General features: G+C 39.2%; 1 protein-coding gene across 2 annotated transcripts; it reads left to right on the forward strand.

Moving 5' to 3' along the window:
* Positions 1-1124: 1124 nt before the first annotated feature.
* On the forward strand, positions 1125-26827 carry GPD1L (glycerol-3-phosphate dehydrogenase 1 like). Of its 2 annotated transcripts, XM_085051178.1 has the most exons (9): positions 1125-1283; positions 5856-6033; positions 6772-6912; positions 10670-10808; positions 11977-12089; positions 20172-20405; positions 20804-20910; positions 23804-23896; positions 24655-26827. In XM_085051178.1, exons 1-9 carry the CDS (start codon positions 1231-1233, stop codon positions 24659-24661), a joined length of 1065 nt encoding a protein of 354 aa, XP_084907304.1. In that variant the 5' UTR covers positions 1125-1230; the 3' UTR covers positions 24662-26827. The 2 variants fall into 2 exon arrangements, with proteins under 2 accessions (XP_084907304.1, XP_084907305.1); XM_085051179.1 differs by having other exon boundaries at positions 23804-26827.
* Positions 26828-27207: the final 380 nt, after the last annotated feature.

A 27207-nucleotide genomic window follows, 5' to 3' on the forward strand; every position in this document is an offset into this window, starting at 1 on the left:
TCAATGCTTTTCCTTCCACTTCCCCTCCTGAGGAAACTGCAGACCATGAGGAGATCTCTCCTCAGTCTCTCCTTAAAAATTTGTCATTAAATACAGCTAAAAGCGTCAGTAGAAATACACATTTGATGGAAAAGTTTATCACAGGTGACTCAAACACATCTATCAGACCAACAACTCATCCATTTTTTCTTTCCACTGGAGAAGCATGTGGGTTGGAGAACAACATGATTTTGGCTGAAGGCTATGGGGACGGAGTATTTGAAAACACTCATATTTTTGTTGTTAAGATCCCTCCAGGCCTAACTTGCCTTATTACCTGATGCATCGTTCCCTCCACACCTGGGAGCCTGTACAGCCTTACTCCAAAGCTATCGAGCACTAGAGAGAGCAGAAGTTTTGTTGGTACATATGTGACTGAAATGTATGGTATTAGTTTGGCAGAAAACGGTGAAAATAAGAATTCGTCCCCTGCACTCAGCATGGTGAGGCCACACCTTGAGTGCTGTGTCCAGTTCTGGACCCCTCAGCTCAGGAAGGACATTGAGTGCTGGAGTGAGTCCAGAGAAGGGCAGTGGGGCTGGTGAAGGGCCTGGAGCACAAGTCCTGTGAGAAGCGGCTGAGGGAGCTGGGGTTGTTTAGCCTGGAGAAAAGGAGCCCCAGAGGAGACCTTACTGCTCTCTAGAAATACCTGAAAGGAGGTCACAGCCAGGTGCTGGCTGACCTCTTCTCCCAAGTAACAAGAGATGGAACAGTTGGACAGTCTTAAGCTGTGCCAGGTGAGGTTCAGGTGGGACATTAGGAAGAATTTCTTCTCAAAAAGGGTGACTAGATATTGGAACGGGCTGCCCAGGGAGGTGGTGGAGTCACCATCCCTGCAGGTGTTTGAGGAAAGATTAGACGCGGCACCCAGTGCCATGGTCTTCCAGTCGCTGTGTTCAGTCATAGGCTGGATTCGATGATCTCAAAAGTCTTTTCGAACCTAACTAATTCTGTGCTAAGGCGCAGTGTCTGCGGGATTGCCTGTTTTGCCCGAGGGCTCCATTTAGCCTAGCCGGGCACAGCAATCCTGCCGCGGCCGCAGATCGGCGCGCGGGGCTGAACTACAGTTCCCGTCACGCCGCAGGGCGGAGGAGCGGCGGGCGATGCCCTGACGGCGGAGGCGGGAGCGAGGGGCGGTCGCCTCACGGAGCTCTTCGCCGCGGCCGCTGGCGGGGCGCGGGTGGCGCTGCCATGGCGCTCTCCGCTGCCCCCCTCAAGGTCTGCATCGTGGGCTCGGGCAACTGGTGAGTGCGGCGGCCCCTGGCAGGGCGAGCAGCTCGGCGGCCGCCGCGGCCCGGCCTTCCCGGCGGCTGTGCCCGCCCGGGCCTTGCTGTCCGTTCCCGCCCGGCGCCGTGGCCGCGCTCGCTGGGGTGGCTGCCGTGAGGCCACCCGGTGCCGGCGGTGGAACGCGGTGTGGCCGGGCTGTGGCGGGCTCTGGGGCGCGGTTGTTGCGAGCGGGAGGGCTCGTCCTGCCCCTGGCAACCTCGGAGCGGAGGTGCTGCCCGGACGTGCTCGGAGGAAGAAGCGGCAGAATCGAGCACCCAGCATTAGACCTTGTAAACAACCGCGTGTTCTGCGAAGAAGTTGTTTTGGGATATTTTTAACCTGGTATTTGTTGTGTGCTTTGTCCGATGTCACATGACGTAGACATTAAAGATGCTGTACATTTTTGACATTTTTTTTCCAGCTACGCACTGCCTATAGAGCTTCACTAACAACCTCTCTTGTCTCCAAAAGTAATGCTCGGGGTTTTCTGTGTTCCTCTATACCTATTTTCCAAGACAGTTCAAAGAAAAGTTGCAACACGCTAGTTTATTTGAAATACCTTCTTTTTTTCCCCCAAATTGGTTATGCTGAGGCACACTGAGAACTTAAGACAAGGTTTTGTTGCTGCCTCTGTCTCTAGTTTATAATTAGACTTAAATTAACTTGCTTCTGCATCCACTGAAAGCAATATATTTGCTCCAGGTCATTCTTCTAGAGGAGTATTATGTTAGTAATTCTTTGTTTGTTTTCTTTGCCTTTTTCTTTGGCTTTACCCATTTCCCTACCTTTCCTGATCACTTCTTACACCGGGTCCCCCTTTACAGTGTGTAAATTAAGTACATTGTGCTATAGAAATGTATCTTCACAGTTTGTAATTTCCAATTACTAATGCTAAGTGCACATTATTCTGATAACTGGGTTTTAATATATTAAACTCAGAGGAGTTCAGTGTAGAGCAAGGTACTGTATTTTATTAAACCAAACTTGCCAGTCTTTTGTCAGGCTGATCTTAGACTTGTTGCTCACTCCCTGCCCACTCCAAGCAGTCGGCTTTTGCTGCTGTTAAAAATATCAGCAGCTGCCAAGTTTTATTTTATTTTGTGATGTCTTGTTGAGGGAATGGCTGACGTTTCAGTGCAGCATCTCTTGCTTTCCTTGCACTAGCTTGTAAGATGAACAGGGAGATACTGTACTTTGCACTGTATGTCAGAAGAAAATTACGCTGTTAGACCTCATCTTTTAGGAGTGTTGTGGCTGTTGTACTGTACTTGAAATCTAGAAGAAGTTTTAGGAAGTTTGACTGCATATATATTTGATTCACTAATGAAACATGCTTGCAGAAGCAAAAGGATTTGTAGCTACTGTCTACTAGCAATAACCACATGCACATGTATTTTTTTTTCACCTCACTGAATCTGTTTAATAAATAAAAAAAGCTTCTGCCTAATGGGATGAGGTGGTGGCAAAATGCCCATGTCTCCTATGCTGAGAGAAAGAAAAAAGCTGGTGTGTGGTAGTAGCATTTCTCTTTCTTTTGGGGATAAATGTATTTAAATAACTCATGGCTTCTTTAATATGTAATGGCAGGGTTTTTCATGTCTGGAAAGCATAAACCAAAGTAATCAGAAATTGAAAACAGTAATTCTTGGAGAGGTAGATGGTTTCTTCCTCAAAGTCCAGGGGATGACAGACACCAAACCCTGACTGCAAAAAGCACCGTGATTCAGTAATATGTGTAACCATTGAAATAAATTGGACTAAATTAATGTACCTTGTAAGTGCCTTTTTGAACTGGGGCCTGTGGTCCTAAAATATTTAATTAAAGTATTAGTATTTAATGCATTAAAGCAGGTAACTTGAAAGAAATTGAAGCATTTATAAACATCTGATAATTAATACTTGGGGATTATGTATTTTTGAAGGCTCAGTTATAGGAATGTATGATTGGTAGTGCCTAAATTGTAAGCATGTAAGTAGTTGATCTCAGTGGGGTTTGGCATCTTGAGCAGTTTGAAGACAGTGGATTTTGGGGTTCTGTGTGAGATGATTCTATTAGACAAGTCTTTGCCTTCTCTTAGCCCTTTAACCTATATCTGGGATAAAAAAACCCCAAAAGGAGCTTGACAGGACAGTAACTTTAGAAGGGTTAAGCCAGTCACCTTGGTTGATTAACTACTTCCAGTCAGACTTGTTTGGTTGGTTTGCTACGGGAAGGTCACCTTAACAATGACGTTGGCTTGGCAGGGGTCACTTGACACCTGATGGAAGATCATGGGACAGGACAGATGGCTCAGCACAGAGGAGCAGGAACGGTGGTGTTTGCTGGCATTGCCCCCTTAGGGTTGCTCAGCTGGTGGTGAAGTGATTGTGTTAGGATCTTTTAAGACAGGGGATAAATTAAGCTGTCTTGGTATGGAAAAGGTGCACCTTGTGAATATGCCTTGGAGCCCTGGGATTCCACAACAGTGCCCAGAGTCATTTAAAGCACTGCAAGCACTGCCTTGGTCATGTTCTTTGTCCTGTTCTTCTGATAAACACTTACAGGCCAAGTTAATGAGGTGTGCACAACCAGAATTTATCCCTCTCTATTTTCTTGGAACCAGTCGTAATTAACCTGATTACTAAACTTGAACAGAAGCTGTAAAATTTGGGAAAAGATGGGAAGTTACTGGACAGAGGGGTTCATGCAGTTAGGAACTTGCTGTAGGAAACTGGGAGGAACTGTGGCTTAACTGAGGTGATTTTACAGGGACAGTGGTGGAGTTACATAATGATATCATTTGCACTTGCATATTGTGACCTCACTGCTGCTGTTATCAGGGCACGTTAAGGAGTTTTTTGGCTTTGCGTTTTAGTTAAAAAGTGATATGGGGAAAGCAGACCAACTGTGAAATGGTCCTTAAAGTGTGGTTGCAGCATCATGGGAAATGGAGAGCCAGGTAAGCCAGTCAGGAGGATCTTCTTGAACTCAGAAACTAAGACTAGGCAAATCTTCACTTTTTTTTAATACTGCATTCAAAGGGTGGAAAAAAAATAAAGACAGTTCAGGCATTTAAGTGTTAAATAGTAATGGAATTAATCCCTCACTTAAGTAGTACACACTGCCAGACTTTCTGCTGGCAGACTGAAAATCCCAGTCAGAGAGTTGCTGAATCAGTTATTTCTGTCTTGCTCTGTCACCAGCAAGCACAGAGAATGTGTAGTGAAGTTCAAAACAGAAGGCAGGGGATTTGCCAGGATCCTGACTTTGTATACAAATCTGTAGTAATAAATTTGCTTTTGTTCAAGGAACTCAAAGCACTGTCTGAGGAGCACATACCTGTGTTGTGTTGAACTTGGGGTCTGCTGTTTATATGGATCTGACATTTGGAGGCTGTGCTGATGAGCTGTATCAGTGCAGCAGAAGCCATGCTGTATGAGCTTGATAAGAGATGGCTTACAATTGTCTTCTGTATCACCTCCTGAACCCAGGGGCATTTAAAGTGACCTTAGCCCTGTGCTAGCACAAATCTCTAATACAGCACAACAAGTTGTGCTATATCAAACGCTCTTGAAGCAGAATGAATCCATTTTGTTTAGTTGCCAGCTCTAGATTTATTACAAGCAATGTCCAATATTAATTTAGGGGATTGTGTGAGTATAACTAGATTGGAAAAGTTTGTGTTCTTACCTCCTAGTAAAGTGTGCAGTTTACACACACACACACAGACACCTCAGATCAAAGACTCTATTTTTATTTCATGTCTTAAAATTTTTTTTGTCTGCTTAGTAGTTTATCAGTAATCATGAAGCTACCTCAGCCACCTCGTATCCCAGGAAAGGAACTTAGGTTAAGAGGTTTAGTAGAATGATGAAAGGGAAGATTGTGTTTGTTCTTCCTCTTGTAATTGTGATTAATTTCATTATTGCTTAGAAATTTGAGACGTAAAATTATCACTGTAATATAGATCTCACTGTATGCTGGTCTTGGGGAGAATATGAGGGCAACAGTAATGGACTTGTCTGCCTGCAAATTCAGAGGATGCTGTTGCAATTGCAAAGTTCTGTGAGGTTGGCTGTGCAGGCATAAAGCTTATAACTCCTGCAACATATAAATGAAGTGGCTTCTACTCTTGACTTTCAATACCTATCAGTATTGAACAACAATTGATGAGTCAGTCATTTTAGCAGAGAAGCTTCCCATCTGTTAAAAGTAAAAATGATCCATTTAACAAAATTTAGTATGTCCTTTTTACCTCTGCTTTGAAGATACAATTAATTGGATTCGGGGAAATACAGTAACCTTAACTCTCAGTGGATAGCCAATAAGAAGACAAAATAAATAAGGATGTTTGCAGTAAATGCTTCAGTCCAACCTACTCTAGCTATAGTTGAGAGAAAGCAGCAGGTGTGAATGACTAGTGTGTTTTTCCACTTATTTTACTAGATCAAAAACACTATATGGTAACTGGTCAATTAGTCTGTGAATTTGTGATTCTTTAAAAGACAATTTCTCTTTTTCTACAGCAAAATCATAATTTTTAAGACTATTTTTGTGTTCTTTCATGCAGGGGTTCTGCAGTTGCCAAAATAATAGGTAATAATGTAAAAAAATTGCAGAAGTTTGCTTCCACAGTGAAGATGTGGGTCTTCGAGGAGAATATTAATGGGAGAAAACTGACAGATATAATAAATAATGAGCATGAAAATGTAAAGTATCTCCCTGGATACAAGCTGCCAGATAATGTGGTAAGACTCAGAAGCTAAATTATAGTTTTGGAGCAGAGGGAATATTGCTTGTGCTGTGAATGGAGTTAGAAATTTATTTTGTAAACGTCTTTAGGGTTTATAATATTTCAGACTGTATGCTATTTTACTGATAACATCAGAGATTTGAACAAGTAAAATTATGTAATTATGCAGTTAAGTAAATACAATGCACTGGTTTTTTTTGATCTCACTGTTTATGTTACTTCAATTTCTGTGTAAGAAAGCAAATATGAAAACAAGAGCAAGATTAACAGCTTTGACTATACCCATTAAAAAAAAATTGGCTTCGACTTTGAAATGGAGTGGTTGGTCTGGGAACTTTATGCTGCTGTTTATTTTCAGTCATGAAACGCAGTAGTTTGTAGCATTCGGCGTAAGACCAAACTCCTGGAGTTCACGTTCAAGATCAAACTGGGGAGGTTCATATTGGACATTAGGAGGAATTTTTTAGGAAGAGTGACTAAACATTAGAATGGGGTGCCCAGGGAAGTGGTGGAGTCACCATCCATGCAGGTGTTTAAGGAAAGACTGGATGTGGCGCTCAGTGCCATGGTCTAGTGGACAGGGTGGTTTTATTCCAAAGTTGGACTCAATGATCTCAGAGGTCTTTTCCAACCTAATTGATTCTGTGATTCTGCTTTTACTTTATCAGATAACACTTGCATGTAGTGTTAATTTTGAAAAGTTATGCAGCCTTTCTCTCCCATAACTACACAGGTTGCTGTCCCAAACCTTAACGAAGCAGTACAGGATGCAGACATGCTGGTTTTTGTCATTCCTCATCAGTACATTCATAAAGTCTGCGATGAAATCACAGGACGAGTACCCAAGAAAGCAGTTGGCATAACTCTCATAAAGGTATAATAAATACTGTGTATTAATAACTGAGAATGTGTCATGGAATCTTCTAAGACAAGGTGACTTGATACTTTGATATGAAGAGTCTCCATGCATTTTTCACTTGATTGGGGCATTAAACCTTTCTAGGTGTAAGATCAGAATTTGTCTAGGTCAGTAGTGGATTGTTACACAGCTCTTGCAGGAAGAGGAAAATGAGGCTTCTTCACAAGACATTTAGAAAGAAAGAGGGAATCAATACATTTTGCACCACTAAGCTTTCCAGTCTTTCATTTGTTGTTTCCAAAAGCATCATTAGATGAAGAACAGAGCACTAGCATAATGCTTTGATTGTTAATGCACATCCCACATGCTGAGTTGATCATTTCAAGAACTGCTGAGAGAATTTCATGTGACTGAGAGGATAGTGCTCTTGTTCATGTCAAATATTATGTTGCAACAAGAGTCTGTTCAGTATCACCCAAAGACAGTTTGAGCATAGGAAATAGGAGAGGGCAGAGGTGCAGGAGGCATTTCACTGGAGTGTTTGTAGTTTTGCTGGCAGGAAAATTTTAAAATGTGGATTAGTTTATTTTGGGGATTGTTTTTGTGTGGGTGGGCTTTTTTCCTCTGTATGTTTAGCTGGAAATAATAAACTATGCCCACAAGGTTTGGAAGATTCTGGTTTGTTGTTGCTTTGTTGAGAGTAGGCCATTTTTTCAGCACACATTCCCTTGTTTCCTGTCATTTTTAGGAAATTATATATTTATGGATCTGTGCTCCAAAACCCCCTATCACTGCTTACTGTAAGCTTATCTCTTTAGTTTGGCTAACAAAGCTCATCAAATCTATTGTTTTGTCAGTGCTGACCTGATGTGTTGCTGAGCTGTATGAAAAAGTAATGCTTCCGAAATGTTCTTGCTTCAATTTGTAGAAAAACTCTTCATGTCCTAGAAGGGTAAAATAAGGCACTGTTAAAACTGCTCAAGATAAACTTTATTCTCCTTTAATCTGCTAAATCTGATTTATATTCTCTTAGTGATAGGAATAACTAATGAAATCAGTGGACTAAGTAAGGATTTATGTCGGCATATATGAAGTCAGGGTGCTGGGCCTATATTCACTTGGAATTACTGTTCTGGGTACTAATTACCAGTGCTCCAATGGAGTGTTGATTAATGGCTGTCTGAAAAAAAAAAGCGGGGGGGGGGAAGGAAGGGGGAAGTACTATTTATCTTTTAATTAAAAAAGAAATCCAAACTCCAAACAAAAAACCTTAACAAAACAAAGTCCATGCTTAGTGTACTGGAAGTGAAATTGTGGCTCTTGCCATGCAGTGCAGAGTTGGTGACTGGGCAGCTTCCCAATGTCACATTGCAACACTGCATCCCTAGGCAGACTTTCCAAAGAAATGTTGTGAGGCCCTTTAATATTTTGTGGGAGAATGCAAAGTACATGTCAGTTTTTATGAAAAGACATAACTGTGCATCATTAAAAGTATCATTTAAGAAGAAAGGGTAGAGATTTTACACAATGAAACTAAGTAGAGGCAGGAATGCATGTTTTCCTCTACTTTTGCATATCCTTTGGGCATGCTGTTTTCATCAATATCATAGTTTTTGGGTCTCATGCTCACTGCTAATGCTGTTAAAGTGGTCTGTGTTAACTTTGGTAGTTAAAGTGCAGTTCTGTTCTGAAAAATACCATTCGTGAGACGTCTTGTTTCTGTGCTTTCTAAATTGCTTGTCAAGTTAGCAGTGTGTCATCTTCTAGTCTTTTTTACATGTTGTTTTCTTTCTGGCAGTCTAATCTTCAAGCAGAGCCTAACACCTGGTAACAAAGCTGAGTCTCTGGGAAATAAAGACTTTGTCTGCTGGTTAATACACATTTCCATTGAAACATTCACATCTGTTGCTTTACATTAGCTCTGTGTCTATGAAAACCTGACAAGTGACTGTGTAGGTGAGGGAGTTGGAACCACATAAAACTTAAAGTACAGCAGTGAGCACAGGAAGCAGGGTAGCTGAAAATCATTCAAAATACTCTTCAGGCAACCTCAACATCAGTGTCATTTTCATTTCCCTATTAGAGGCCCCAGGGATTGCTCTGACAGGCACGTTAGGATGCAAGCGATAAAGTCACAGAATTGGACTTGCATTGCCTGCAGACCATTGCTGCCCAGCGAAAATGCCCATGCTGCAGCCTTGGTTTTGCAGGGAGGAAAGGGTGTTTGTTTTTTATTCTGTCATCTGTCATTCAGTATTGGATTTAACTCTACAAGGTACAGCTCTCCTTCACTTTGTCGGGAGTTGCATCTGTTTCACAACAGAGCAAAATTTGGCACCTAAGCCTTTCTGGTCTCCTTTCACTTGCACTAATAATTGTTGTGTAGGTATTCACATTTTTGGAGTTGTTCCCAATGTGTGCATGCTTTTCTGTTTATTATTTGCCTGCTTAGGAAGAGGGGCGTTACAGTTACTTTGTGGGGATATTTTTGGCACTATGAGGGAAAAATACCACGTTGTGTGCTTGCTTTCAGGTTGTTTGTGTATGGCTCATTAAAGATGAGAAAGCAGAGCTGTGCATTAAGCAATACAGATTGAAAAATAGTGCAGAAATGCAAGCACTAGTTTAATTGGCAGGTTTAATACAGGCATTCCTGCGTGTCACTTGATTGCACCATGTTATTTACGGAGCACCACCTTTAATCTGTGGATGTGCAAATTACTGCCTGCCTGAAATGTCACTGCTGGCAGCACACAAGCATGTGTATGTATATCTGGAAGTAATAGAGTATCACACTTTTTACCTACAAGTCATAATTCAAAATTACCAATCCCCAAAAGTATCAAATCCTCAGTATTAAAAAGGAGTATAGTGTAAAAGGTGCTATGGGAAAGAATGATTTCAGTAGCCATCTGCCGTAGAAAGAATGGTTTCAGTAGCTGGTATACTATTTCAGTAGCTGGTCTACCATACCCCTGTAATAAAAGCTCAAAAGGATTCTGCATTTAGTAGGCTAGGAGAAAAGGGTTTTAGGGGCAGCAGGTGCTCTCATTTGGAGTTACTGGTTCAGGCAGTTCAGGGTACCAGACTCTCTTCTTCTCTGCAACATTAATATATGGGGTGATCTTTTCTAAGGCCATATTTCTGCCCTTTTCCCACATTTTGTAGAGTGTATTATAAATGGAGATTAAAAATATCTCTAGAAGTTAAATTATTCTCAGTTGTTCAGCTTTCTTCATGTCTGTGGATGGCTGTTCTATTTGTGTTTCTACTAGTAAACTGTTGTTGGTGTTAAAAACACTGCCTCTGATACTTCATTTCAGATACCTCTTCACAAAACAAGTTATTCATATGCCATGTTGTGAGTTTTAGTGCAATTTCAGATCCAAGATCAGGCCGGGTTCATAACTGATGGATTGGTTATGCTTCACTAATTAAGGATGCACTTAAAATAAGCAGCTGATTTCTGAACTAACAAAGCAGAATGGTCAGCACTTTTTAGAATCAGGTCTTTGAGAATGAAATAAAACTTGTTTTCATCATCTAGAGTTTAGTCCTAAATCTTAAGGTGCTATCTCCTATGATTCTAAGACATCTTGTAGAGGTCAAAATAGCAGAAGTGTCCATGGTAATACATCTGTCATCTTTAGTCTCTGTCTGAATAGGCTTTTTTTCACTTCTCACCCATGGACAAGACTAATTGTGCTCTGCTTGCATCTCTGCTGTGCATAATGAATGACTTTTTAGTAATTCCATTTAATGTTGGCTGCAGGGAATAGATGAAGGCCCGGAGGGACTCAGACTGATCTCTGACATTATTCGAGAGAAGATGGGAATAGACATCAGTGTGCTGATGGGAGCTAACATTGCCAATGAGGTGGCAGCAGAGAATTTCTGTGAAAGCACAATAGGTACTGTTCCAAGTTGTAAGAATATTTAAAACATGCTCCTGTCCTCACAGGTGCACAATAAATAGCTCAAATGTCACTGTTTTCAACATTAGCTGACTGTTTTTAGAAGCTGTTGGTTGAATTTCCTGGAATGTTTACACTTCCAAAAGAACTAGGGCAATACTGGGAATAGAAGGAAAGAGCACAATTTTACCTATTTTTACTAGGATTATAACCTTAGCATGTGAAATACAAGCATGTTTTTTTATCACCCTTCACACAACTGCTTCATTTTATTGCTGTGTTCAAGATTTTTCTTGGGTGTGAATGGCTTCATATGGATAAATGATTATAAATTCTGGACTTCAGCTCAGATGCCATGGTCACAGATGGTACCTTCATGCATGTTTGTTTTGGTTTGACTTTTTAATTTGCTTTTTTAAGGTATCTGTATCTTGTTTTAATTTCTCAAAATACTTTGTTCCCCCAAAGCTAGAAATAGTTTTAGTTCTGTGTTGATGTCTGCACATCTTTGCAGCATGAAGATGTGCCTAGTCTTGGATTTTATAGTTTCTAGAAAGGCGTGTGTGTGTGTGTATATGCATACAGGTACTCATACATTATAGCAGAGAGTTCACATTATGGTTTTTTTCAGTGTTAATTTTTACAGTTTTATGCATTGCTAGCTTTGTAACATCTCATTCACAGCTTTTGCACTGAACTTAGTTTTGAATGATTGAACTACATCTTAGTATTTAGAAGCAATTGTCAGGGGCAGCATGCTCAATTAATAAATCTGCTTTGACATGCCTTTATCAGTAGGTATTTTTCTGGAATGCAGACTTTGAAATAATCAGTAGAATTGCTCCTGCTATATTCTTAATTAATCTCTGTTTTAATATTAGCTGTTCTTTTTAAAGAGAATGATGAAAAAATAGAGAATGTATAGAGAATTCATGGCATTGTTATTTAGAACCTGTTGCTGAGCAGACAATAAATTATGAAAAAGTCCTGAGTAACTCAGTGCAGAGCTTTTAAGTGCATTGTCATGTGATTGCTGCCTTAGAACAGGGATGTTTATGACTGAGATAGAACAACCTTATCTCTGTTTTGGCTTGCACCGGAAAGGCTGAATAACATACAAATAAATTATTCGGGTTTTTTAGCTTTCCTTTCTCTTTCTCAACAGGCTCCAAAGTCTTGGAAAATGGCCTTCTCTTCAAAGAACTCCTGCAGACTCCAAACTTCCGAATAACTGTAGTAGACGATGCAGATACGGTTGAGCTGTGTGGTGCTCTGAAGGTGAGATTAACAGGCTGCAGATGGTACACAGCTGAAATAGTGATCCTTGTAGGAGAAAAATAGGGTATTTCCATTTAAAAAAATAAGTTTATTGTGCTTTATATAATACATAAAACTGCCACATAACATTTCCAGAAGAACCAGATGGGAAATGAGGGATCAGCATTTTCTGAGAGCTGACTTTTAGATCTGCGTCTCACCATCTCCCAGGTTTTCTTTCTATATCTTCCACTTATACACAGTCATAAAGCAAGCATTGATTTCATCTAACTGACCGATATATTTCTAAATCTATTTTAGTTCCCTTTTTATTTTTGCAACAGTGTGTTGACCAAAAGAAAGGGAGAAAGAAGTTGGCATTAATGCTTTGTACCTGTTGACAAAACTATCCCACTCTTCATTGACTTAAGCAGTGTGAGCATTCATGTTTTATATTTTGTGGACACATAGTACATAAGGTTTATGGGGATAACTACATACAAAAATTACCTGAATAGGAAAAAAGTTATTTTGGACAGTTGCTCACCCAGATTTTTTTTCATAAGTAAATTGATGCTGACAGGAAGCAAAGGCTAGCTTAAACATTGTTCAGTGGCTGTTTTTTCAGGTTAATTTACAGGCCATTTGTGAAGGGGAGGCATTAGTTGTTTGGCACTCTAGCAAACAGTACCATAGTTCACACTATCTGATATCTATCCTAAATCATTTTTGATGGGTGTTGTGCTTTAGTTGTTATTTTGGCATACTTTTTCATTGTTTTTGTGTCTTGGATTATTATTTTGTTTTCCTTTGGTTTTGTGGTTGAAATTTTGTGTAAACTGAATTAACTGACTTGCGAAGCTACCACACCAAGCAATAATGTCTTAATCTAAGGAATTGTGATTCCTGCTTAGTGGAAGGAGATTGATAGCTGTAATACATTTTTTGGCATATTCATTTTCCTAATTTTGTCTTGACAGCTGTCATACTGGAAGGCCTGAGAAGGAGGAGGTTATGGGTCTGTGCACTGATGGGATTAGGTGTTTTGATGCAACATACTTTGGAGTTACTGTATATGTAGCAATTTCTTGGGATTGTGGAGCTTTTAATTGGGCTCCACAGCCATTGCTTTAAAATGCTCTGGTAATGTGGGATCTTACCAGAAAAGAAATCCCTGTGTATAGACCATGAAGTTAGTCAAAAAGTTGTATAGATTTTTTTTTTTGTGGTTTTGTTGTTGTTGGGTTTTTTGGGGGTTTGTTTGGTTGATTTGGTTTGTGGGTTTTTTTAGTTTGGTTTGGTTTGGTTTTTTAATGTGCTCAGAAGGTTTTTTTCAGATTAGTTTAAATTCTTGTTTGATAGAGGAGTTCTGTCCCAGGATATTTTGATTCAGGCATATCTCCTGAAAGGGCATTAGAGATGAGCATGCCCATAAACTGGGCAGGTTGTCAGCAGACACTCATACACCACTCTAACGGTCTAAATCAGGCAAGATACCAGTATTTCTTTGGAAGTGCAGTAGAATTTAAATATATTGTTGTTCTTGACCTGGAAAGATACTAAGGTGCAACTTCTGTATGTTTTTTTGTAGCCTTGCTTTATTGTTCTGCTTCATTATTCATCATGCATCCTGCAGACTGAACTGTCTAGTTGCATTTCTAAAAAGCTGTTTATATTTTATGTGCTATAGTCTGTTGGTTTTGATTGCAGTTTGAGTTGAGATTTCTAAAAAAATGAATGGTATAAGGTCTAAACAAAAATGAATTAAGAATAGATTACGTGGTTTAAAAATACTGTGGATTTCTTGCATAATTTAAAGGCAAAACTGGTATAAAGTGGCATAGCTCCATTATTCTAGTATAGATGATGTCTTTAAACATACAACTCTTCTTAAATCTAAAAGAAAATATTAATAAAATTGTACTTTTTAAAGTAATTTTTCGTTTAAAATCCTTTCCAGTTAATCCTAAATCTTGTGCTGGCAGCATATAAATAATGTCCTGAGCTATTTTAAACTCAAAGATTGCAAAATTTTATTAATGCATTGGGAACATGTCTGGCTCTGAAAGAAGATAAAGAAGCTAAAATTAAACATGGATAAGGTTTTATTGCCATAGTGCAAAGCAGAATGCAAAACTCAGAGGTGAATAATATTTTTTCATAGAAACTCTACATACTTTCTGTTAGAATTGTTTGCTAAGGGTAACAACAAGAGCTTTGCTTTTTTTATCATTCATATGATAGTCCTTATAATAAAAATGTGAAAAGTAAACATCTTTATATATGATGGTTTTTAGGCTAAAATCTAATGTGTAGTTTCAGTCTGCTGACAGTTAGTTAAACTTGGAAATTTACTTCATAAAAAATAGTAAAAATTAGCATAGTTTAACTTCCTGGAAGGAGGAAATTCCAGTTTCAAAAGATAACAGTGTCATGTTGCATGGAGACAGTCATGGAGAGAGGCTCTGCTCTCTTTCTATAGCAGTGCCAATTCAAAATGTCAGTAGTGGCACTGCAAATTACAGCAAGGAGGACAGGGGTAAACAAGGAAACATGTCACTCCAGACTGTCTTTTTTTGCATGTGGAAATAGTAAAAGCCATTCTTGTATTGGCATTTAAATGACAAGTAGTATGCTGTGGAAAACAGTACATTCTCCTAGCATCTCTATTTTTCTGCAAATACCAGCTTGGGAGAAGAAGACTTTCCTGGTATTACTGGCATAATGGACTAGATGTTAAAAGTCTGTACTCCACCTTGCTTTATATTTCTGCAAGCCTTTCTAAACGGGGAAGATTTTCAATGTGGGTGGTTGCCTAAAGGTTGGGAAAAAATACAGAAGGGTAACAAAGAATGCTCTGAGCACAGCTTTCCCTTAAAATTATAATTATAGGTTTGAAATTTGTTTTTTGAAGCCTATTTGAATTCAGACTGCAATAATAGGTAGTGCAGCTGGGCGATCATAAGAGAGCATGTACTTGATTGCTATTTATATATGGATATGTATAGAATATCCACTTCATTTACTGTATTTAGATTTGTGACAATGGGCTGGTGGAAATATAGTCAAGTACAGAAATCAGTGCAGTGAAAGTGCAGTCTTGTGTCAGCTTGGAGACTGACTGAATACACAGTGACAGTGGCTTTACAAAATCTGATGATACTGAGGAGGAACAGCTGTCTACCCTAGGTTGTTGACTGTTGAGACAAAAAATTCTTTGCATGTTCTTCTTTGTGAGGACTTTTTTTTCTTTTGAGGACTGATGCACATTTCACATGTGCCTGTTGACCTTTTCTAAGGGTTGAGGGCAAAAATTAATAAAGTTCAAATTTGGATAGTTGTTTCAAGGTGCCCAGTTGGCTTTACAGGCAACATTACTCAAGGCCCCTACAAGTACACCTGCCACTTGCCAGAAAATGAATGAGCCTTCCTAGGAAATGTTTAAAGGTTATGACAGCACTGTAAAAACATTATGCAGCTATGGAAACGTATAGATGTGCTTTTCGATGCTGATGGATGTGATACTGCAGAAGAGCACAGACCCAATGTTAGCACCTCAGAGGTGTCCTTAAGAGTCCTTACCACCTGTTCCAGTGTGTGGTGTTGCAGGCAGCACAGATGTGAGGCAAGACTGAGCTGGAGTACAAACCTGGCCATGTCCTTGAGAGGCCATGTAAACTTTGGTAGCTGAATTCTTGGGGGTAAACTGTACCCCAGTCACCCAGTGCAACAGTGCCAGAGGTGGCTGAGAGGAGGAGGAGGATTGAGAATCTAACCTCTGGATAGAGCAAAACAGCCATGCTCCAGCTGCCTGATGTTCAGGGATCTGGAGAGTTAAAAGCCCTCAAGTGGCAGCAGCCAAGGAGCAAGATAGATGTGACAGTTACTCTAGGAAGGAGAAGGGGCAGCAGCTGTGGTTGCCTTTCAGGTTGCTTCAGGCCCGTCATGTCTAAACCTTACAGCTCCAGCATAGCCCTAAGTAAATAAGAAGTACAGTGATGATTTATTGTTTACCAGGTTGTGTCACCCAGCACTGTTTTACTTGCAAAGGTGGTCTTGCAAAGCGTGTTTAAGGCAGTCACTGTTGGATAGTCAGTCTAGGTACTGTAGAAGTTGATTGTGAGAATTTTTTCTTTTTTCGTGAGGTTAGGTGGAAATGAAATTCAAGTTTGCCAGAAGCAAGCAGTTAATACTTAACCTCTCTGACAGTCCTGCTGATACTATCTTTGATTTTTTAGTTTTTTTCATATGACGTCGGCCATCATGGGAAGCAAGGAGCTTCTCCAAGTTCATGTATAAACAAAGGGAAAGCAGTCTGTGCTGAGCTATGACACTGCCTCAAGGAAGGTGAAATAACAGTTCTTCTTAGTTCTCTTATTGATCCATTTAATTATGGAGAGGAAATGGTTGCCTCAGAAATGGCTGCTGAAGCTGTTTTCATGAACATTCCACAAACATGCTGTACATTGGATATTGGATACTTCTGAGCATTGCCTGTGTAAGAGAGCAGTCTGTTGGCAAAGTCTGCAGACTTGTTGTCCTTGTTGTTTTGGTCATCTGTTGATCTTGCATTTTTGACCTCTTGCAAGGTTTGCAGCAGGTCGTGTGCAAATAAAGGACACTTTCATTTGTTCTGATACACACTGTGAGCACTGCCTGGCATCAGCACTTCTTTTTCTGCTGCATAGCTTCACTATCCTAGTGATAAAATAACTGAATCCATTCCTTGCTCATGTTCTAGAATAACTAGGACTAGGATTAATGCCAGCTTCAGAATACCAGACCAGCTTGCCTGTGGGGGCAAAGTATTTTAGTAGCTTAAAACCATATGAAATATTAAAAACACACTGTGCATCATGGTTACAGGATGTGTGCTTTCATGTAAAAAGCTGTAAATGCCAAGATAGGGGAAGTGTATTTGCTTAAGCTTGTAGTGATTTTGAGCACTCTGAATTCCTCAAGGCTAAGAGGAACATTGCATTGCAGTCATTTTGGGGTTATTGTGACAGTATATTTGAACCTTTGGAAGAGGTTTGTCAGTAGGCCCTTGCTTATTGGGCTCTCAGACTCCCATGTGTGCATGCACATACAGTCAGTTTTTAATCTCACAGAAATGTGGACTCTCTCCTCTTGCACAAATACATACCCACTGCATTTGCAGCAATGCCTGTAACTTCATGTCGTGGTTTAATCCCAGCTGGCAACTATGTACCATGCAGCTGCTCGCGCACCCCTCACCCATCAGGGTTGGGAAGGAGAATCAGTGAAAAAAAAAGAAAAACTCATGGGTTGAAATATAAACTGTTCCATAATTGAAATAAAGGAAAATACAGTAACAACAGTAGTAATAGTATTTGTAATGAAGGAAAGAGTGAAAACCCAAGAAGAAAAAGTGATGCACACTACAGTTGCTCACCACCCACTGACCAATGCCCAGCCTATCCCCAAGCAGCAACTGATGCTTCCTGGCCAACTGCCCCCAGTTTATATACTGGGCATGGTGTTCCATGGTATGGAATATCCCTTTGGCAAGTTGAGATCAGCTGTCCTGGCTACGTTGCCTCCTTCCCAGGCTCTTGTTCACCTTCTCACTGGCAGAGCATGCGACACTAAAACGTCCTTGACTTAAAGTAAGCACTACTTAGCAAACAACCAAAACATCAATGTGTTATCAACATTGATTTCATGCTGAATTCAAACCACAGCACTGACAAGCAACTAAGAAGGAAATTAACTCTGAGACCAGGACAGTTCAGGTGTAGTCTTCGGCAGTGGGCAGCATTCAGAATCAACCATATGAGATACAGAAAGATGTTTTTGCCAGATCAATCACCCTTCCTGCCTCGTGTCTTCTCAGAGGATCACTGTTGTGATAGTGCCATTAGGCACTTGTCAATTTGTGTTTTGCTTATGCATCTTCCTGAAACAAGCTTGGCTACAGCCAAAGATTTCAAGTACCAAACTGTCTGGTTTGGTCTTGTTTTGGACTGGAGTATGACTCAGTTTTGTAAGATTTTTTTTGGTTTTTTTTTTTTTAAAGGGGTGGCTCGTCTTTGAGTAAGGTGTAACTTTCAATTAGTTCCCTGCAGTATATTAGGCACAAGACAGTTGTCAGAGATTCTTCAAGAATTTAAATAAAACCAGGTGGTAGACCTTGTAAATTATTAGTTGTGGCCTGAGGCATACATAGATCAGGATATAACAGTCTCCTAGGCATGGGGGGCTGTGTTCTAGAGCATAATCAGTTGTCTTGTTTCCTCATTATTTGCAAACTGTTTAAGAGCATACAATGGGATCATTGTACAAACAAGGAGCTCAGTGTTTTAGAGTTGGACTCAAAACTTCCCTTGTTCCCTATGCCATTTCCTCAGAAGTAATTAGTCTTGGTACAACTTGCTTAAAAGAGTATTTCCGTTGCTGCAAAGATAAACACTGCAAAAGGTAGAAGTAGACAACAAAATACTGTAGGCCAAATTATATTGTAAATTATGATCAAGTAGACTGCTTCAAAGTGGAAAGGAAGGTCAAGCAGGCAACGTTGGAGGGAAGGGGAATCTTTAGTATTGGAGTGTTCAAGAAGTATATAGAAAACACCCAGAGTTTGCTCAGTTCATGTTCTTGTTTTTACCTGAGTGCTGAATACTTCCAGACTTCGCATATGTGTAAAATCCTTTTAAATAGATCATCCTATCTCAAAACTTCTTCAATATCTGTTTGATTTCCTTTTGCTTTGCCACCAAATGAACAAATATTAGCAGTTGCTTTGCAAGAGGTGTCTGATGAAAATGTACCTTGACTGAATCACCACAGCCAAGAGCTAAGCCAAGATGATTTAAACTACCAGATTTAAAAGTTGACTGTCTTGAGCTGCTTCAGGTCTGATGTTGGGATATCTGTCTGCAATTTTTAGGGTCACCTTTAGACCTCAGCTAGCTGCTCAAAAAGCAATGACTGATCCTCTGGCCTCATTTGATTCAGAGTCACCTAGCCATGACTGGCCACACAGCTCTGCAGCTGTCTGGTATTTGTGGTTCTTACAGTCCAAAACCTGAAACCAAACTAGGTGTTAATCAGCTGGTTGCTTTCATTAACAATTTATGATTGTTGTTCTTTCTTCGTCAACAGTTAAATTTGATTTGGTTGATTTTTTTATTTTATTTTTTTCCCTACAGTTGCTACATTAGGTGCCATAATGTTGGTTCTCCTGTGGTTTCTGTTGAGGTCACTGCTGCTGCTGTTGCATGCAGAAAGATATTAACATTTATTACTTCCTGGTTTGCTTTATCCATATGTCAGAATTCCATCTTTTTTTGGAAGGTTTTTGGGTTTTGGCTGGGTTTGTTGTGATAATTGGGTTTTTTTGGCTAGTCTGTGCTCTGACTCCCAAGCCAGAAAATAGTTTTTATAGTCACTTCATTCAAACGTGTCTCATGTCTGTGTTTTTAACCTCAGAAGAGACCATATAGTTGAATGTTCATGAAGAAAGAGCAAGTTCTTTCTAGAACACTGTCACTGGGTCTAAGGAAAAACTTTTTTTTTTTTGCTAAGGGAGGTCTTCTGGTGTCATGAACTTTCAGGGAATCCTTGATTATTACTGTTATAGAAACTTTGCATACTTAAAAGGGCTGGATACTATTGGCATGGCTGAATTTGGTCCTTTAGCATCTCATCGTAGAAGTCAATAAATGTTTCTTAGATGTAGCATTACTTTAATCATAACAAAAATCTGGATAAAAGGACTTTAGGATATCAGTCTAACTTCACCCTTACCTCAGGGCAGGAATAGCTCAATCTAGCTAAAACCTTGTTTGAGTGTAGTGCAACCTGTTTGTTCTTAAAGATGGTCAAAAATAATAGCTCCACAGCCTTGGGGGCAACTTGTCAGAGCTGTAACTATGCTTTTATCCTTGGAAATACTTACTAATGTAAGACTTGACTTTTTTTTTCTTTTCTTTTTTTTTTAAGGTTATTCCATAGACTTCAAAATCCCTAAACCAAAATAATCCAAACCAACAACGTAATCTTTCACAAGTAAATTGTTTGCAGTTCTTAAGGACATCTGTAAGCAGTAACTGAGTCATTTTCTGGTTCTCTTCCTATTAGAATATAGTAGCAGTAGCAGCTGGTTTCTGTGATGGCCTTCACTACGGTGACAATACCAAAGCTGCTGTTATTCGCCTTGGCCTGATGGAGATGATCGCCTTTGCCAAAATTTTTTGCAAAGGACAGGTGTCTACTGCCACTTTCCTGGAGAGCTGTGGTGTTGCTGATCTCATCACAACATGTTATGGTGGCCGGAATCGACGTGTAGCAGAAGCACTTGTTAAAACTGGAAAGGTACCTTATTCACTGGGTGAAATCTGTTCTTACAAGTACTGTCACTCCTTGTTTGCTGGAATAGTAGTAGAGTTATCTGAGTCATGGTAGCTCAAGTGAGTGAGTACCCTTCTCTTTCCTCTTGTCTTTTGAGTCTGTTACAAGGCTAGAATGAGCATAAAGTTGGGGGTGGTGATTTAAAAAAAGCCTCAAGAGGCAAGATCTTGAGAGATGCAGATTTAAGGAGAATACTTACAAACAAGAATATAGGAGAGTATTATATATGCTCACTCAAGGTTACTTTTCAAAAAGAAAATACTATCACTAACTTCTTTTATTAATCCAGATGATGTTGCCAGACTTCTGAAAACTTTATCATAGCTTTCCTTTGCTTTCTTTCTTTTATCTCTGTGGCTTAGTCTATTGAAGAATTAGAAAATGAAATGTTGAATGGTCAGAAACTGCAAGGACCACCAACTTCTGTAGAAGTGCATCGCATCTTGAAGCAGAAAGGAATGGTGGACAAGTGAGTAAAAGCAGATAAAACAATTTCCACATACCTCTTTTTTATCTCCATAATTCTTTCTGCATATTTGGTTTTGATATCTTCATAAAGGGAATAGCCTAAAAGAAAATCACTGTAATAACAATAGATTAAAAGTTAAAATCAGAGAGAGAAGTGAATAGAACCTCAAAATAATGTTGATGTAGATAGAGCTATTAGTGTGATTTTAGGTTTGTGAACACCTTCTGCATGCAGAAGGTATTATTGCCTTCTGCTGCTACAGAAAAGCACAGGAAGTGTGTTTTAATATGTGAAAAGAAAAAAAAAATAGAAGTAGAGCTTCCTAAAGAGACTGTGAAAAGTCTCTACATCTCATTTCTTAGTAGGAAATTCATTAGTTACCTCCAAGGAGAGGAACTTGGTGATCATCTGAATAGAGTGACTGCTTCTACCACATGGTTTCTAGCTTAGATACTGCAGTTCTCTTTCCTAATGTGACTTCCAGTTTGCTGTAAGTTAAAACCTGCCATCAGCTTCTGTAGGTCAGGGGGTGTTCTTTTGTGGTATAAAATTAAGCAGATTGTCTTGGCTTTGTTCACTTGTATTCAAGTCAGAACATGACTGACTCCTATAGCCACACACACAGTTGGCTCTGTATGAGATTAAGGGATGCATTTATCTGTTCCTCTTTGTAAAAGAGGAAACATCAGAAATTGAAAATCTGCCAGTCAAAAGACCAAGCCTTGTTACTTTTTTTTTCAAAAGCAATTCTAAAATCTCATTTTAATGGATCAGATGCATTAAATGATTAATGTTTTAATGTTATCTTTGGATGTAAGGTACCTGAGTCTGTCTCCTCAGTGTATAATAATTTAGCTAACTGCAGAAAAAATTAATTAAAATGTTGGCTTTCTGTTTGCTGTTTATGATTCCCTAAATGAAACAGGATGCTGTGTTTGAGCAGCAAACATCTATCCTGTTCTACCTTACAACAAATGGAGTGTATTATAGAAGATTTCGGGTTGTGTTTTTTATGAGAGACATGAAAAGAGAGTGTTGCTAATTTCTTTTTGGTATGCCAACATAAATGTTGTAAGGTCTTCGCGAAAGGTCTCATGCAACTTGACTTTTGAAAGCAACTTTCAAAAGTGTTTTCAGAAACTACTGAAAAACCTACATAAAATACAGTACAGCGGCCATGGTTTCAAAGTGAAGAGGTAAGAGTATAGTAAGGGTAAAATTTCATACTCCGATCCTACAAGAAGAGTCTCAAGGCTACGGAGAAGTGTGCAAAAGTCAAAGTTCAGCAGAAGAACCTTGGTAGCAGGGTTGATGACCATTGATACTCGTGGTGCAATTTTTTTTTCAACAGTTGTAGACCTTGCCCACTTGATGTGCTCAGTCCTAAGATGCATTTGGAATTTGCTGGCCCTGAGCCTGCAGTCAGCCATGGTACAGGTATCTCCATGTGAAGTGTGGCAGACCTGTGCACAGTAATGTTCTCTGTGATAAGCAGGAGGACTTAGGTATCAGGTTGTGGTTTGTAGTAGTGGTGCTTCTTCACTGAGAAGTAGCTGCCAGTACTGCATCTAAAGCTGTGGGAAACTTGCTTTTGCTTCAGAAGCTTCACCTGTTTTGTGGCTAACACTCATGTAGGCATAGCAAGTTTTATTAGTGCCTACATGTAAGCTTTTATGGTAACAGCGAATTCAACCGCTCTTCAGCCCAGTACATCATACAAAGTGAGTGATAATTGAGGTTTGTTAAGGAATGCAAAAGTCATTGTGTATTTTTTTTCCTGCAGATTTCCTAATAAGGGTTTTGCAGTCTAAGCAATGTAGCATTGGATTTGAGAGAGCAGCTGTGTGCCTAGATAATTCTTTTTCCACCAATGAAACAGGAACAAAACTTGATTCAGCCTAGTTGGAGGCAATGTGCTGATAGCAGTTATTGCACTGTAATAGGTGACAGCAGAATATATAAGCCATCATATATGGTGCTCAGTACTGCTCAACACTGAAATGTGCATTACAGATAGAACTTTAGGGTGACTGGTGGGATAGCTTTCCTGAGGGGAAAGTCCAAGTCCAGATATATTCTGAATCACTCAGAAATTAACTATTTCACCATCTCCAATGACCCTTATTTTTTATTTCCTTTGGTCAAAAATGATCAATATTAAAGCCAATGTTGAAATGGCATATACAGTTGGTGAACAGATAGTCAATTAGTGAAATTCTCTGGGCTTTGTGTGAAAATGGAACTTGTCTGTCTGTTACTGTCTAGGACAGACAGAAAGCAAATAAAAATTTCTCTAAAGCATCTTGTCTGTAACAAACCTTCACATTATTGGAGAAGCCTGAAAAATTTGGAGCTTGTTGGAGATCTGGCCAATTAAAAAACAAAAAAAAGAAGAAGTAGACACAGAGTTTTGTGTTTCAAAATCCAGGTTTAATTTTGGATTCTTATTAAAAACTTGACCTTCAATGTCTTCTTGGGTCTCTTTGTGTCATATTCTGTATTATCAAATTATTGCTCAGAAGTACTGAATAATGGATGTGCCAGTCATCCTTTTTAACCACAGATGGGTCCTGCTGTAAGAACAGCCAGGAAAAATGTTTTTAATTTATTTTTTAGATCACTTTGTGGTTGTGCCATACATAAGGAATGTCTCAGGCTCCATTATAGCTAGTTAGGCTTCTGAGAGTGACTGTTTCAGAGATGCCTGCAGGTTCTGTAGTTATCCCCTGCTTTTCAGCCCAGCATTTGTGCCTGACAAATAGAAAAAAGAAATAATTTTCTCCACCTCTCCCTTTTACCCCTCCCTCTTCTCACCCCTTTATATTTCTTTCATCTAAGAAAATGTTACAGAATAAACTTAGTTGTGTTCGTTTTCCCCACCCTCTTTCCTTAGGTTTCCACTCTTCACGGCTGTGTATCAAATCTGCTATGAAGGGAGGCCTGTCAAAGAGATAATATCCTGCCTTCAAAGTCATCCAGAGCACAAGTAAAATCCATCAGGCTGTTGTACTAATGCAGCTTTCTGCCTTTCAAATTCATGTCTGGGTTCAAGTGGATGTAGCTATCATTAAGCTTTGTTCAAAGCTGCTCATTAGGCAACAGGAACAACATGAATGTCTCTGAGTTTGATATCCAGCCTGGTTTGACACAGCATGTGGTGTTGACTTGGTGATTGTCCTTTTACTGGCTAAAATGCAACTCTTTTAAGATACGCAATACAAAAGTTGCACTACATACCCGGTACATATGCACAAGTGTACTTTGAGTTTGCTCATACACCATAAAACATAACGCTTTGTTGTCTCTTATTAAAGCCTAATCTAAAATCTGCTGGACACTGTGGGAAGAATCCCACTGGTTTTGATCAGAGATTGAAGCAAGCCTGTAACCTTGAAATAGTAGGAATCTTTCTGTTAGAAGTTTGTTTTACTCTGTGTAGGCAATTAAATGTTAACATTTTGCATGCTTATGATTATATTAATTTAAGCAATGTTAATGCAAAACAAGTGGTAGCAGTAATTCAGGGGCCTACAGGGATATTTTAAGGAACTCTAGTGAAGAATATTTTGATTTTTGAAAGTCGTTAAAATTGTCAGGCTACTTTGAAACCAATTTCTAAGTGAATTTAAAGTTTTTAATTACACTGTCTTAAAGGGAATATTCTGGAGGGGGATCATTACCTCCCCTTCTGTTTTTTAATCCTTGCATTTTTGTATTTCTCTGTTTCTCCCTTACTGTTTCTAGATGTTAGGCTCTTCTAGAATCCCATTCCGCAAAGCAAGCCGGAGATATTGACCTTGGGATACTGAACCCTGGAGCCTACAGTTAATTTTATTGTTGTACCTGTGGTTGTTCTGCACTGGTATTGTTGGTTGGGTGGGGAAGAATACCCTTGGGTATCCACTGCTCGAAGTTGTTCTGCTCTGTTTCTAGCTTAGCTACAAAGAGTGCACTCCACACAACACTCCAAGGAATGTCAGGGGAATTCCCTGGTGCAGCACACACTTGTGTGGTCAGAAGGATTGTGTGCCAGTATGATGACTGCATTCATTTCAGTGCCTGCCAGTGACTGACATGTCCACTGGGCTGGAGTCCTGATCCAGCCTCCCCTGTTCTGGAGTTAACTCTTTCACTGGACAAAATTTTCATGGGTGCTGAATCAAATCCTTTATCACCAATCTCCCAGAAGGCTTCTCAAAGGCATCTGTCTCTTTTATTCCCCAGGTATCTCAACTAGGTTTTTTTTCAGGAACCTTTGCTTTATTGGGGAGGTTAATTTTATTTGTTATTGGAAAATTTATGATTTAATGGAGTTTAAAGGGGGGGGTGGTTTGGTTGGTCTTTTTAGATTTTTTTAAAGATTTATGCAAGAGAAGATAGATAAAATCTGTTTTTCTTGTATACTAAAGTGTGGGGGTTTTTTATGTGAAATACATGCTAGATACATAAAGAGTGGACTCATTCTTCCAACTGGGAGACAAGGGTTGGCCTCTGAATTTATAAAACAAGACTGCCCATCTGCTCTGAATATCCATACCTAACATCTGAGCAGTATCAGAGCTGTTGTTCACTGTTCTCAGTGGTGGTTTTAGACCACAAATCGTAAGCACAAACCCATCCTGAAACTTTAAGTTGTCATTCAAAATTTGCTAAAACAAAGAGGATGCCTGGGAATAATTGTCATACTTACATAGCCTGGATTACTCTGAAATAGGCAATCATTGGGGCAGCTTTGTGTAGACAGGAAGTCCCTTCAGCTCAGGGGTACCATTTTCTTGTGCTCCTATATTGTTTTGCATTAATATTTGAAGATCTCGTGAATGTCCTCAGATATTCAGGGATGTGAAAAGTTATTTTGCCTTACTTCTGATTTAGTGCTAAATGTAACAGATGTCCTGAAGTTCAGTGACATCAGATGTTTATGGCAGTTGGGAACATCACTGGTAGAGCTGACTCAGAGCAAGCACTCTGCTTAGACATTTAAGAGGATGTTTTAAGGTTGGAAGCACTGTTATGCTAACGCACACATGGAGCATACACTCCTCATTACTGCATAACTTTCAGTGTGTTTGCTTATGCTTTGTTTTGTTCTGGTTTTTTAATACCAAATTGATGGCTTTTCCTTTGTATGTGTACATATACATTATATGTATAAACTTTTTTTTTTACATGCAGTATGTAGGACAGTAGCATTTTGTAAGATACATAAAGGGCTATATAAGCTAAATGTGGTAAATTAATATATATTTTAAAATTATTTCATATATAATGAAAATTATATATGAAATAAATTTCAAAATTATATATATTTTTAAATTATAATTATATAAATTATTATTCCAATACTTCTTCTACCACTGAAACTCCCAAATCTTAATTGTTCTTTCTTTTTAAAGAAACCTGTATTATAAGGCCAATCCAGAGAAAAGGTTTTTATGAAATTCTTTCCTCCAGTCTGTTACAATAGTCTTATTTTTTCAGACAGAAAGTGAGTTTTCAGTAACTAAAGTAACTAAAATAGTTTATTTAAATTTCTATTGATAGTTCCCAGATTGCATTTGCTTTTCAATGCTGGAGAACACTCATCTTGGCACTAGATATTTCTCCCCCACTAATACTTACTACTCGTTAAAAGACTGTGACATGGTATTGGAAGTGAATGATTAGAGTCCTGTTCTGCAAACATTCTGTTTTGCCTAGTACTGGGATAGTCTTATTGAAAATGTTAGCCCCTCTGAAAGAGGGTCATAAATCTGTAATTAATTCTTGGTTTATGAATTTTAACTACTAAGGAAGGCATTACATTCTAATGATACTTACTCAACTTGCCCTCATCATATGTACTGATTTTGTTTAGAGATGTTGAATGTATACCTGTTTGAAGAGTTAGTACAAATAAACGTTTTTGTCTTGGGAATCACTTTGGTTTCTGTTGTCTCATTTTACAAGGCTTGCAGTTAATATTTTATTCACTTGATGGAATGTAGGTTTTTCTGGATGTGGTATGTAATGATAGCAGATATGGGGTTGCCATGCAAGAACATTAATTATAAAAAGAGCTATTTGGCATCCAGATGTCAGCATTTTTGTTTCTGTCCATTAGTGATACAATTGTGGTGTCTTTGACCTCTGAAAAGAGATTCTTGTGTTCAGTTCCTTCAGTTGCTGTGGGAGCCACTGGAGGGCACTGGTCGGTAAGTGACCAATTCCACCCGCTCTGCAGTTATTTTTCTTCCCATTCATTTCTCAATTCCCTGTATGACTGCACCTGTCTTACAGTGTGCTCCTTGTATTTAG

The sequence above is a fragment of the Lichenostomus cassidix genome, chromosome 2, assembly GCF_008360975.1.
Source record: "Lichenostomus cassidix isolate B80296 chromosome 2, HeHo_3.0, whole genome shotgun sequence".
In the NCBI taxonomy this organism is placed as follows: Eukaryota; Metazoa; Chordata; class Aves; order Passeriformes; family Meliphagidae; genus Lichenostomus; species Lichenostomus cassidix.

Excerpts from the sequence above, each read along its gene's own strand:
- GPD1L (XM_085051178.1), top strand. The coding sequence starts at position 1,231 with ATGGCGCTCTCCGCTGCCCCCCTCAAGGTCTGCATCGTGGGCTCGGGC. Across the intron at positions 1,284-5,855 it reads ATCGTGGGCTCGGGCAACTG|GGGTTCTGCAGTTGCCAAAA; the intron begins GTGAGTGCGGCG and ends TCTTTCATGCAG. Across the intron at positions 12,090-20,171 it reads AGCTGTGTGGTGCTCTGAAG|AATATAGTAGCAGTAGCAGC; the intron begins GTGAGATTAACA and ends TCTTCCTATTAG.